At 41.7% G+C, this 13,248-nt stretch overlaps 1 protein-coding gene across 7 annotated transcripts in view; it reads left to right on the forward strand.

Moving 5' to 3' along the window:
* Positions 1-13,248, forward strand: part of SAP130 (Sin3A associated protein 130) — a 60,140-nt gene that overhangs the window by 16,748 nt on the left and 30,144 nt on the right. For 6 of the 7 annotated variants that reach the window (XM_073625795.1, XM_073625793.1, XM_073625789.1 and 3 more), the window contains 5 exons: positions 3,705-3,832; positions 4,016-4,140; positions 4,244-4,391; positions 6,646-6,736; positions 11,367-11,471. In XM_073625795.1, the coding sequence (XP_073481896.1) occupies positions 3,705-3,832; positions 4,016-4,140; positions 4,244-4,391; positions 6,646-6,736; positions 11,367-11,471 (597 nt within the window). The remainder of the gene's footprint in view (positions 1-3,704; positions 3,833-4,015; positions 4,141-4,243; positions 4,392-6,645; positions 6,737-11,366; positions 11,472-13,248) is intronic. The other variant, XM_073625792.1, reaches the window with a different exon arrangement.

Consider the following 13,248-nt stretch of genomic DNA (forward strand, 5'->3'; position numbering starts at 1 on the left):
TAACTCTAAACGGGTAGCCTGTAAACATTTTCAAAGCATCGCCTATGGAGATTTTTAACTCCGTAGTTTGTCGCCATTCCGCAAGTGTGCACAATTTTAAAGCATGACATGTTGGGTATCAGTTTACTCGGTGTGGCTTAAAGGGGGTGTAGTTAGTCTGTGATAAAGGGAGGGAGAAGAAGACCGAGACATGGGGATGACAAAGTATAGATAGATAGATAGATATCTCTCTCTCTATATATAGAGAGAGAGAGAGATATCTCTACCATTTGGTCCCAGTGATTTATTAAAGTGGAGGTCCACCACAAAAAAAACATTGGAAAAAATTTTTTTTTTTAACTCACCTGAAATGGCTGTTGCTAGGCAGTCTTCCTAATCTGCCTCTTCCTACACCACAGTGATGTTCTGTCTTCTCCTCCCCGCGTTGTCTAATGGGGAATGGGACACGGTGTGTTAAGGGAACTGTGTTTGTCCCACAACACATCGTGTCCCATTCACAAAGCTCTGCGCGACTTGCGCATGCGCAGTAGGAAACGGGCAGTGAAGCCGCAAGGCTCCACTGCCCGTTACCCTTAGTTAGGATGGCCGTGCCGGGACCCGAGGGACGGGTCGGCCTCGGCGGCCGACATCGCGGGCACCCGGGACAGGTAAGTGTGCTTATTTAAAGTCAGCAGCTACAGTGTTTGTAGCTGCTGACTTTTAAATATTTTTTTTTCCTGGCCGGAACCCCCCCTTTTTAATGTTAAGTTTCCTAAAAGTCTAATTTTAATTCTTTCCTCTGTTAACCATGGAGGTGCTTCCTGTGATGTGTTATGAGGATAAACACTGCAGTTTTGGTGACTGAGGAGAAGAATAAATTCAATACCTTTGCCATCTCCCTATCCTTTTGTAACCAGATGTCCTTCCTCATACTTTATGGGGCCAATATGGTCCCCCCCCCCTTTTTTTTTTTTTTTTTTACTGTTTATATACATAAAGAATTTCTTGGGATTTTTGCTCTCCTCCGCTATGTGTCTTTTGTGTTCTCTTAGCGCCCTAATTGTACCCTTACATTTCTTGTTGTATTCTTTATAAAGTCTGAACGCTGATGATGATCCCTCAACCTTGTATTTTTTGAAGGCCTTCTCCTTTTGCTTTTATATGCATTTTTACATTGGAGGTAAGCCATTTAGGACTTATGTTTGCTCTTTAAAATGTATTACCCGATGGGATGCATTAGCTAATGCCCTTATTTAATATGCTCTAAAAGCAAACCCATCTCTCCTCCGTGTTCTTTGTTACTAAGATTTTTTCCCAATTCATGCCTTCTAGCAAGGTTTGTAGTTTAGGGAAGTTGGCTCTTTTGAAATTCAGTGTCTTTGTATTCCCCTTATGTTTCCTATTTGTGTGAAAATTTTTTTTTTTTTTTTTATACTGAAGCCAATTGACCTGTGATTGCTATTTCCTAAATTGCCCCGCATTTCCACATCTGTGATCAGTTCTGCTTTGTTGGTAATCAGTAGATCCAGTAACGCTTTGTTTCTAGTTGGTGCGTCTACCATCTGAACCATAAAATTGTCCTGCAAGACATTTAGGAACTGGCAAGCCTTAGACGAATGCCTAGTTCCCTCCGCCCAGTTTATGGGTAGTTAAAATCCCCCATTATGATAACACTTCCCATCCTTGCTGCTAATCCCAACTTGTAATAGGAGATCCGTCTCCCCCTCCTCCCTCAGGTTAGGGGGCCTATAGTATACTCCCGGTATTATTTTCCCCCTAGCTTCATCCCTTTTTGGAGCTCTACCTATAAGGAATTCCGCCTCCTCCCTAGCTCCCTTAGTGATGTCATCTCTCGCATTCACTTGTAAATTATTCTTGATATATAGGCATACCCCCCCCCCCTTTTTTTTTTTTTTTTCCCCTCTCCATCTCTGCGATAAAGGGTATACCCTTGAATGTTTGCCAGCCAATCATGAGAGATGTTGAACCAGGTCTCTGAAATTACCACAAAATCCCAATCCTCCTTGTACAACAGTATCTCTCGTTCACCCATCTTGTTCGCCAGACTGCTGGCATTGGTGAACATGACACGTAGTTTAGACCGGTCGCATACTATCCTCTTATTGGGTGTTCTGAGATTGCAACTAGGACTTGTAACTATACTTACCTTTTGGCTTTATGTGCTTTAGTCAACCTACCACTAATGCCTCCCTCTGGAATATGTTCCCTGCCTAGTTTAAAAACCACTCTAACTTTTTGGCCATCTTTACTCCCAGCAGATCTGTACCCTCAGTTGCTTGTTTTTTTTTAGCATTGTCTGAAAAGATTACATCTGCAGTACTAACTTGTAATGATTATTCTCCCTCCTCCCCCTTCCTCCTCCTTTTTTATTTTTTTAATTTTTTTTTTTTTTTAAATCAACATTTTAACGTCTGCTTATGTTCTGCACATTTCTCTTGCCGTTACTTAAACAACCACCTAAACGTAAATGAGTAGGCCATTATTACAGAAAAACCTTTTTATTTTCTCCCTTATCGTCTGCTCAATATACAATTGTGTTTTGTCATCTGTTCAATAAGTGCCAAAAATACCTTTTGACCTTGTCAGAAATTCAGAGCTGTCATGTTTCCAGTATTCACTTCCTGTGTTGCCTCAAGGAAAGAAATGCCTCGTTTCCACTGAGCGGATCGGTTTGGGTCAGTACAGTTTGAATGGCCTAGCATGGTCCGGTCTATTCTGGTGAGCGTTTCCACTGCAAGTGGGACCACAAGGGGCCATACAGGGTTTAGAAAAAATGCCTCAGCATAGCACAGCAGAGGGTTTTCTGTCAGCCAATCAGTGGAATGTATCGTAGCTCCACCCTAACTGAACCGTTCCATTTTCTATGGCCCCACATCTGAAGCAGGACCCTGAATGGAGCGGTACGGTTCGGTTGTATGGGCCGCTTTCATAATGAAAACACCCAAAATAGCGTACCGTACCGAACTGAACCGCTCAGTGGAAACAAGGCATAATTGGCCCTCCAAGTCTTTTTCTTGGTATTACTGAATGATTAGCCTTTTATGTTGTGGAGATGGGAGAGTTGTTTGGGAAGAGAAAACTGGGCAGGGCTGACATCACTTGGTCCACAAAAAAAGCTATGTGTTGTCAGCATTTCCAGATGATAAACCGGTATTTTTCTGTACTTGCAGGGTCCAAAAGGGATAAAACAAAGGGAAATGTGCATGCTTTGCTGAGATATACTCTACGTGCGTGTGTGTGTGTGTGTGTGTGTGTGTGTAAAGTAATGAGAATATTATAAAAATGTACCTTTTTTATTGAAAAATTTTACAATTAAACATTGTCTCTTTCAAGTATGCACCTTGTGATTGTACACAACACTCCTAGCAATTTTTCCATTCTTCATAGCATCCCTGGAATATTGTTCAGAGCCTGCGAAGTGGCTCTTTGGACGTTAGCCACAGTACCAAAATGGTGTCCAAAGAGCCGCAATGCAGGCTCTGAACACCATCCCACTTGAGAACTTTCAGGGATGCTATGAAGAATGGAAAAATTGCTAGGAGCGTTGTGTACAATCACAAGGTGCATACTTGAAAGAGACAATGTTCAATTGTAACCTTTTTCAAAAATTTTTAAAACATCATTCTCATTTTCTGGCTTTGAGAAAACTTACCATGTGTCTGACCCTTGTCTTGCCATTCTTAATTTACTTTAATTTTTACTAGGGGCTGCAGCTGCTGCTGTAATGTCCAGTTCCAAGGTCACCACTGTCCTAAGACCAGCATCTGCTCAGATGCCTTCTGCTGCTGCCGCCCAGTCTGCAGCTCAGCATATCATCCATCCGCCTATTCAGGTTAGTTATATGCTAATGTATATACCGCTTTGGCACAGGAAATTCTGCTGAAGAATGTTTTTTGATTGGAAACCTTTTAAATGGCTATATCTTTCACATTTAATGATTGTACATACTTGTTTTTGAAACATGCTTTTTAATCGTCTTGAAAAACATTAATGTTACTTTTGCTTGTTACTGCAGTCTCGTCCTCCAGTAACTACAGCTACTTCAGTGACACCAGCTGTAGTAGCTACAGTGTCTGCTACTCGTGCACAGTCGCCAGTAATTACCACTACTCCAGCCCATGCTGCAGAGCCAGTACTGCGGTGAGTACACCTGGCACAGGACTTTTTTTTTTGTTGTTTTTTACCAGATTTAAACCAGATGACAGAAAATATAACAAACATAACATTTTAATGTATTTTTCAGACCCACTCTGTCAATCCAGCAGCATCCACCTCCTGCAACCATCAGCATCCAAAGATCTGCTCAGGCTCGGGACACTGGAACTCGCATTACACTGCCTACCCATCCAGCGTTGGGAGCTCAGAAGCAGCAGCTGCATGCAATGGCTCAGGTAATGTAAAACATATTGTATTGTTCATACATCACACACACACAGGGACAACATCAAGGTCTTGAACATTTGGGTAATTTTAATATGAATTAACAAAAATGCAAGCCATCCGGAGGTACGGAATAGGTAGCTGAAGCTGTATGCTGAAGTTACGAAGTAATTCTGTAACTAGATATGCCCTGAGTGATATCAATCAAGGCATCACATTGGATATTTTTTTTACTTCTAAATGCCTGTTGCTAGGGGGTCCCTCGTAGTCTGCCTCTTCCAGTGCCTGGGCTGGTTCCCCCTCGGCACAGGAAGGGCTCAGCTCTGCTCCCTCCCTCCTGTCAATCATCTGGGACCCATTACAGGTCCCAGGTGACAGAGCGGCCAATCACGGCGCGCGGCGCCGCTCGCGCATGCGCAGTGGGTGCCAGGCTGTGAAGCCACAGCCCGGCGCCTACAGTGCAATGCCGGCGCCGCTGAATGGAGGGGGAGACGAGCCAGGTAAGTGTCCAATTAAAAGTCAGCAGCTGCAGTATTTGTAGCTGCTGACTTTTAATTTTTTTTTTTTTTTTTTGACTGGACCTCGGGTGGAACTCCTCTTTAAGTTGAATGGGGATTTATGATGTAAGTATGTAATCTGCATCGCTTGTTAGAATTGAGCCATGTTTGGGATGCTAGAATTCACATAACTCCCTCCTGTCATTTATAACTCATAAACTCATGATAACTAGTTATGTTGTCAGATGGTGTCAGAGCTTACACAGAGTTAATGAGGTCACATTCTCCTCAAGTGATAGTGATTGGGTCTGGTGTTTGGCTTCTTGGGCCCAAGCACTGTATCGTTGGAGGAGGTCTCAAACTCCCCCATATCTGTAAACGCTAAGTATTTTACATGTCCAATGGAGTACTGGCAAAGTGCAGTAAAAGTGAGCATAAGTGGGTCTGGGATGTGCTTTGAAGAGAGGCTGTCCCTTTGCTCATTCAAAGTATCTTTAAAAGACTGCTATGGTGGTAGCATGCTCACATTATATAGAAAGATTTGCATTTAAATTCAGCTATTATATCTCTGCATCAGATTTTTCTTTATCGTACATCCCAGGACACACTTCTTTGTCATTGTGATAGGGTCATGTTTGAGGCTTGTTGTTATGTTGCCCTTCTCCCATATTCAGTGCTTTGGAACAACTTTGTCATAATGAAGATGATTTCCTTTGTCCTGGGATGTACAGTAAGGATTTTAACATTCAGATTTCACTGTAGATAATATCTGTTTAAGCATTTTTTTTTGGGGGGGGGGGTTCACACATGCTTATGCAGGTATCTATTATTAATAATAGTAATAATAACAATTTTAAAAATAATAATAAAAATGAATATTCTTTCATGGTAACATGGGGTGTAACATAGGCAGACTAATTTCCTAATCGTGAATCCAAAGAATGTAAACATGTAATCAAAACAATAATGTTGTGTGCACAATAAGTGCAGTGTTTAAAGCATACAAAATGTAATACAGAATTTATAATTTCCTTTACAATATGCTTCATTTGAATTTCCTTGGTCTGTGACAAGTTAGCTTCATGGAGACCGTGCAAAATCCAGGAAGCCATAGAAACAAATAACTTTCATGCTTGCATGTCTGGACCAATGAGATCAGAAAAATGAGTGGATACTACGGGCTACTGCTCTTGCATGAATTCTCTTCACAATGTTTAAGTAACTTCAGTAATTTGCAGATCTGTGATATTTTTTAATGGGAAGCTTCTTGGGTATATTTAAACTTAGGCTTCATGTACAAAGGACTTTTTTACAACCTTTCTGAATGATTTAACTTGACAGATGGTAACCGATGCTAAAAACGTCAGTTTTACCCCATTTACATGCTGCATTTATTGGCTTTTTGCCGTGTTTGTGTTTTAGAAGCGTTTAAAAAAAGAAACGCCTGTAAATGAAATGCAGCTAAGCGCAAATTAACACGTTTACATGTGTTACAGGCAATTGACGTTTTCAAATGCCTCTGAATTTCTGTCCTAAACGTATATTTTTGCGTTCCAAAAAATGCTTCTAAACTCAACTGCCTATAAATGACCCTCTGTACATGTACTGATAAGATAAAAAAGAGGAGAGTTCAGGGACTGCTGAATAAAACGCCCAACTGCTCCTACACGTCCATTTACCAGCAGCAGTGTGTACATGTGGCCTTAGTATTTATTTAGCTAGGAGGATTAATTTGTAACAAAAGGCTTATTTACTTTCTCTCTGATAGAAGACTCTTTTTGGCACTGGCAATCCAGTAGCTGCAGCGACAGTGGCTCCAATTTTGGCAACGAACACCCTGCCCTCTGTGACAACATCAGGTACAAATATTTATAATCACTTCATTTGGAACATATATGGTAAAATGGTTTGACTGTTGAACTTTTTTTTTTTTTTTTTTACAATCCATTTTCTTTGCTCCAATGTTGAGAATTCCATGCAAAGATTAGTTGAGAAAGTACTATAGCGAATTATCTGCTATTATTCTCTTAAGATGTGTGCTGGCTAGATAGACTTGGTGGTTTAATTCATTGTCCCAACAGTTATATTGGCAGTCTATTAAAAATTAAGCATTTCTGTATTTAAACCTATGAAAGTTTACCCATGAGTGAAATCTGACTTAGTTTAAGAATAATAAACTTTCCCAAGTTGTCTTCCAGGACAGCATATGAGATACAGGCTTATCCAACAGGAACATTAAATGCATCACCAAAGACATTTTAAAGGGAAGTCTTTCAGTCTTTCTGCCAAACCCATCTTTACCTACCTGGGTCCTCTGGGAGGAACTGGAAGGGTTCTCTGTTAGATGCCCTCCAGGACCCCCTCCTCACTACAGGAAGGAGGTGGCTTTGTTCTCCTTCTGTGCCTGTCAAAGGCCTTGTCTGGAAGCAACTCACATGCTTGATGACTAATGCAAACCATACAAGATCTCAATCTGGGTGTCTAGGTTGCATGCACTGTGTGGTGGGGGATTGTGCAGCTGCTGCATTGCTATGTTCCTGTTTGCCCGGATGATGGCAGGCTTTAATACTAGGCAGGGTGGCCTCATTTTCAGGCACCAGAGGCTCTGGTACTAAGTTTTGCTTTTGGTGGAAAGGGAAGGGTCACCTGGTGCCTTAATGGCTGTTCTACCCAGCAGCGGCTGTCAGGATGCCACAGGTGGGGGAACAGATACTGCTTTTTGGATTCTTTGATGCAGGCTGCAGCTCGGGCAGATGCAGTCACCCATGAGACCAGCAAGACATCGACTTGCTTTTTACCTGTTTCCAGGATCTCATCTGGCCTATAATCTTTCACTTGGGGCCCCTTGGTGTTGGGTTTACTGTGGCAGGGCACTGTTGGGCTCTCCCTATCTAGGACATCTTAGAAGTTTAAGGATCCTGACTGGTTCACTTTAAGGCATACCAACTGAAAGAGAAGGAGAAATTTGCCAGTGCCTGTAGCGACCTCTACAGTGAAAGAAGAATTGGCCTCCACCTTCCAATTTTTAGGTCTCTCTTCGCAGGACTAAATCTTCTAAGGTTAAATGTCTTTAGAAGATGTGGACTAGTAGGCACCTGTCATTCAGGGGAAAGTGCGTTTTTGCTTATTGGTATGTATGATAGGTTAAAGCATAAATAAAGTCTAGAATACTTGCCTCTCCAATGGTCTGATGTCCCATACTGCCCTCATCTACCTGCCTTTTTCTGGCTGCCAGGCTACAGCCATCTTCATTGGCAAGAACAGGGTGATGTGCAAGAATTCAGTGAACCTGGCACATGGTATCTGTGCTGAAAAGTAAACCGAGCTGTGCTTGCACAGCTCAGTGTATATTCTAAAGAAAACTGCAAGCAGGCAGGTAGGTTTATTTTAATGCAGAGGAGACCTTGCGTGTCTCTTCTGCAATAAAACCCCAGCCTGCTCCGTTTTGAAATGGCAGCAACAAGGGGTGTACACATGCTGTGAACATGATCCTTTGCTTTGAATATACAGTCTACATACAGCAATAGGAAGAATCAGAAGCATCTGAATTTAAATAGATGACTTACTAAAACCCTTCAATTACCCCGTGACATTGGCCACACAGGCTTTAGGGCAGTGGTTCTCAACGCCTGTCCTCAGGACCCACTAACAGTCCAGATTTTAAGTATTACCTTGAGGATATGCAGACTAGAATATGGCAATCACTGAGCAGCAAATTATATCTCCTGTTTCAGTTATTTTGCAAACCTGGCCTGTTAGTGGGTCCTGAGGACAGGAGTTGAGAACCACTGCTTTAGGGGCTTGTGTATGTCCTCAGTTGACAAAGGCCTCACTAGGGTTTGGTCCCATTTTAACTTTATATAGCATTTTTGGAATCAATCCTGTGTAACTGAGCTCCTATTTTCCGTTCTGGTTTCAATTTTTTTCCTGCAGTTAGTCTCCTGTCTTGGTTTTCTCTCTGCTGAGAATTGTAATATAATGGGATATACCATATCTGTGTTATTTGTGGTTGACCCTGTAGAAAAAGAGGTCTCTGGACTCTGTGATCCCTCCCTAGTCTGGTAAGTTCTTGCTAATCCTCTCATGCTGTCCTGGAAGACTATTTGGAAAATTCAGGGTTAGACTTGCTGGTAACTCTGTTTCTGTGGGTCTTTCAGGACAGCAGGATTCTGTGTTGTTTTTTTTTTCTGTTTTGGATATGTTTTGTTCATGCAGTGTTCTTTGGTTCCTGTTTAAAATGGACTGGTTCAGCAGAAGGACTTCCTTTTTAAAGTGTGTTTGGTGATGTTTTCTGTTCCTGTTGGAGAAGCCTATATTTTATATGCTGTCCTGGAAGACTCATGAAAATTGCATTACCAGTAAGTCTTAACTCCTGGGTTTTGCCTCTATCGCAGGTGTTTACAGGCCTGCAAGGCCTCAACATTTTTTTTTATTTACATTTTTGGAAGACTGCTGTGCAAAAGAAAACAAACACTCCATGTAATATAAAAAGTGAACACCTAAAAGTGCAAAGGGTTTATCACTGGTCCAATATGCAAAGAAAGGGCCCCAGACTTTGACAGCTTTATGACACCTCCTGTAGGGGAAAGGTGACACCTTTCTTGGTCCACTTAGCTGAATTCGGGGACACCATTCCTCGGGCCTAAGGGGACCTGCTAAAACTGGTCCAGCTAGGTACTAGATTGGGGTTCTCCTAAATAGGAAAGTGATGTGGGTGATTCAGACTCATTGGCCTTGCATTCCCTTCTTCCCTCATACTTTAAGGAGGCCAAAAAAGCTACACTATACAGTAAGTGAAAGTAAGGTGCTATACTGCTCAAATCAAGTGATAAAAAATATGAGTCCTAGGGTGCCAATGTGCAAGACACGGGCTAGGGTAATACCGTCTCTGCTAAAAGGTGTAGCCCAGGAAGCCAGTGTAATAAGGAAGCTTATTGAAGTGCTATGACCATGACTTTAAAATATTGTGGGCTTTTCACACCCAAAGTTGGGCACTCATGGGCAGCCACTCCAGAGGCACCAGAACTGCAGATCTGCCCTGTTTAGGCAGCACTGGGCCAGGAGGATTCTTGCAGTTTCTGTAGCATTTCTGATAACCCAGGAATTCATTCTTCCCTCCGTTTGAAAGGATGCCCTCATCAAACCAAGAGAAACTCTCCAACCATCCCCCACAATGATCAGGGCATAGCAGGATTTCCTTTAAACTTGATCATAGCCAGGAGACAGATGCAATCTAAGTGGAACTTTAGTCAGAAAATGAAGTCATGCTAGATCACCTCAGGCTGACCCTCTTTTGCAGGTATAGCTATGTAAAACATTAAACAGGTCTATACTGTTTAAAATCCAGTAATACACTGTCTCACCCTGCTCTGCACATGCTCAGTTGCTCTCCATTTTTAGGCACTGAAGAATTTGTAGAAGGCAATCTGCTGACAGCCTTAAAGTGGTTGCACACCCTGTACAACCACTTTTACCTACAAGTAAGCCTATATTAAGTCTTACCTGTAGGCGTTTGAAATATCTCCTAAGCCTCCACGGTTTAGGAGATATTTACGCTGATGGTCTACGGCGTATGCACACTTTAGACAGGACACATCGTGCCATCCCTAATAGGGGTCATGCTGTGACTGGTGGATCCCACGTGCCTGCGCGGGAGTAATGTCACATGACTCTAGCCAGTCACAGAGTTTGTGGCCCCGGAAGGATGAGGGGTTGAAGATGGACGCTCACTGCTAGTGGGGACAGCGATGACATCGCAGGCTTCGGTTTCAGGTAAGGGACACATAATTGGTGCGATGCACAGTAGCCCATTATGCTTTACCTTTGCAGGGAAATAAAGAGGAAGTAAAACCCACCAGGGTTTACTTCCTCATTAAAGTGGAATTAAACCCTCCTATCCTTTACAGACAAGGAAGCTGCTTCTGTTTGATCTGCCATGGTGCTGCACATGTGATTAATTCTGACACCAGCCAATTGATGGGTTGACAGTTTGGTTGAGAGCACAAGCAAATGTGACAGTTATTGATCCTGCCATTTCAGGAACGTAGCTGTTTTGAAACCGTTAAATCAATAGGTTTCGTTTTGCTTTATGATTTACTGCTGTTCAGGGGCTCTGGGCTTCAGTAAAATGGCAGCCTCCAGCAAGACAAAACGGGAGCAATGCTGAAATCAATTTACAGAACACTGTAATTTTGGTAGCATAATTATTAATGTGGAATGTATATTCCTTGCTAAATAACATTATTATATTTTTTTATCAAGTTGTTATGGGTAAAGTTCCGCTTTAAGACGCATTTTATTAGAAATAGGGAGTATGCTACACACATTACAGTTATATTACAGGTCCCCACCAGATTAGTTTCCTTATTTTATTTTCATTCGAATCTGAATAGCACATCTTTCTTCATTAGAGAGGGTGTTTTTACTTGCTTGTTATGGTATCCTGTGCTTGTTAGCTTAATACTGTCTTTTTCCCTTAACTGAATGCAGGCTCTGCACCTCACACACAAGTTCCCACCAGCACTATTGTTACTATGACAATGCCAACTCACTCTTCCCATGCTACAGCCGTGACTGCATCCAACATTCCTGTGGGTAAGTGACCATTTTCTGAGGCAGAAAAATATTTAGTTAGGTTGGAATTGCTTTAATAACGCATTTCTAGTGAGCACTTATTGGACATTTATTTATGCGGTGAGTTGCGTAACTCGATTGTGGTTGAACAGTGCTTGTAAATCTGCTTCTTGGTGTTGCCCATACTATTTTTTTATTGAACCATTTTTAAAGCTGTGTGTTTGTTTGTTTTGTGCCTGCAAGGTAAAAAATGCATACTAGCACATTTTGTTAAACTTGCCTTAAAACTAAGTTCTTCCAGCGCTCTCATTTTCACCCGTCTTTCTTCCGGGTTGGCGGACTCTAGCTCGGTGACTGGCCAGAGCCGCAACAATGTCTCTCCTGCGCATGCGTGCGTGAGCCGCTGTCCACGGCACAGTGGTTTCCTTCAGAGCGCATGTGCCAGTGATGTCACTGCCTGCATGTACACTAAATTATCTCCTAAATGTTGCTTGTTTACGAGATATTCACACTACCTATAGGTAAAAGCAAGAGTTGGAAGTTTACCTCCTCCTTTTAAGACCAGGCTTTTTCTGGCATCTTATGTTTACAAGTTTAAATCAGTATTTTTTTTCTAGCAGATTACATATAACCCCCAAACTCTTATGCACTTTTTATTTTTAATTTTTTTTTCTTTCTTTTTTTTTTTTTTAGCAAAGACTCTAGGGAATAAATTTGTTGCATTTTTTTTTTTTTTTATATATAATTGAAATTTTTTATTGGATTTTAATACTTTCAATACAAAAGGAATATGACATTTAGGAGGGGGGAGAAAAAAAGGGAAAAAAAAAGAGATTGAAAGAAATAATAAAAACAGGCTACTCTGGAAAGCGCATAGGCGACTCTCAAGTATCCGATATGAGATAATGTCTGATAACATAGGTGGCTAAATTACAGCTCTGTAAGAAGTGAGAACATAGTGCTGAAAAAATAACAGTGAGAGCATCTGCCAAGCATATCATTGGCACATTATTTTTTTAAGGGGAAAAAAAATTTTTTTTATAGAGATAGATAGATATATCTAGATATAGATATATATATCTACATAGATATATATAATACAAGTCAGCTAGGCTCCCCTCTCCTGGTCTTGTCTCACCTGGGCTCTGAATGATCCACATTGTGTAGGGCTAGGGGAATCTCAGGAATCTATCCGAAGATACCAACACTCCTATATCACTATATGTCTGTCCACCCGGTTTGCCAGGCGAGCTGACATGGACTCCATAACCTTCAAATCCTTAATTCTAGAATAAAGATCAGCTAATGTTGGGGGGGGTTTCGCTTTTTCCAGTGAGGGCCACTAAGCATCTAGCCGCCGTTAACATTTGTGTGGCCAGTTTGAGGGATATCCACCTCAAACAGCTGGTGGGGAAGCCCCTGGACCGAATGCCAGTAAGGTTGAAGAAATGGTGAGTTCCAGTAAGTGTGAAGTAACGTGCCCCGGTCTTGGAGACATCTCCAGCAGCGATCCAAGGCCTATGAGTATATAGCATATAGGCGGGATGGTATCATGTGCCAAAAGAGAAGTACCTTATATGTGCCGTCTTTATAGAGCGTATATATAGAGGTCTTGGCTGCGCAGGACCATATAGTTTTCCATTGTTCAAGGGATAATTCCACTCCAAGATGTTCCTCCCCATTTACACATGTAACTGTGCTTCCCCAAAGTAACCATGTCATAAGAGTTTGAAATTTTATATATATACAAGGTCAGTCCTTTCTGTGATGGACCAGACAAGATTAAAATTCGAATGGG

The sequence above is a fragment of the Aquarana catesbeiana genome, linkage group LG04 (assembly GCF_042186555.1).
Source record: "Aquarana catesbeiana isolate 2022-GZ linkage group LG04, ASM4218655v1, whole genome shotgun sequence".
In the NCBI taxonomy this organism is placed as follows: domain Eukaryota; kingdom Metazoa; phylum Chordata; class Amphibia; order Anura; family Ranidae; genus Aquarana; species Aquarana catesbeiana.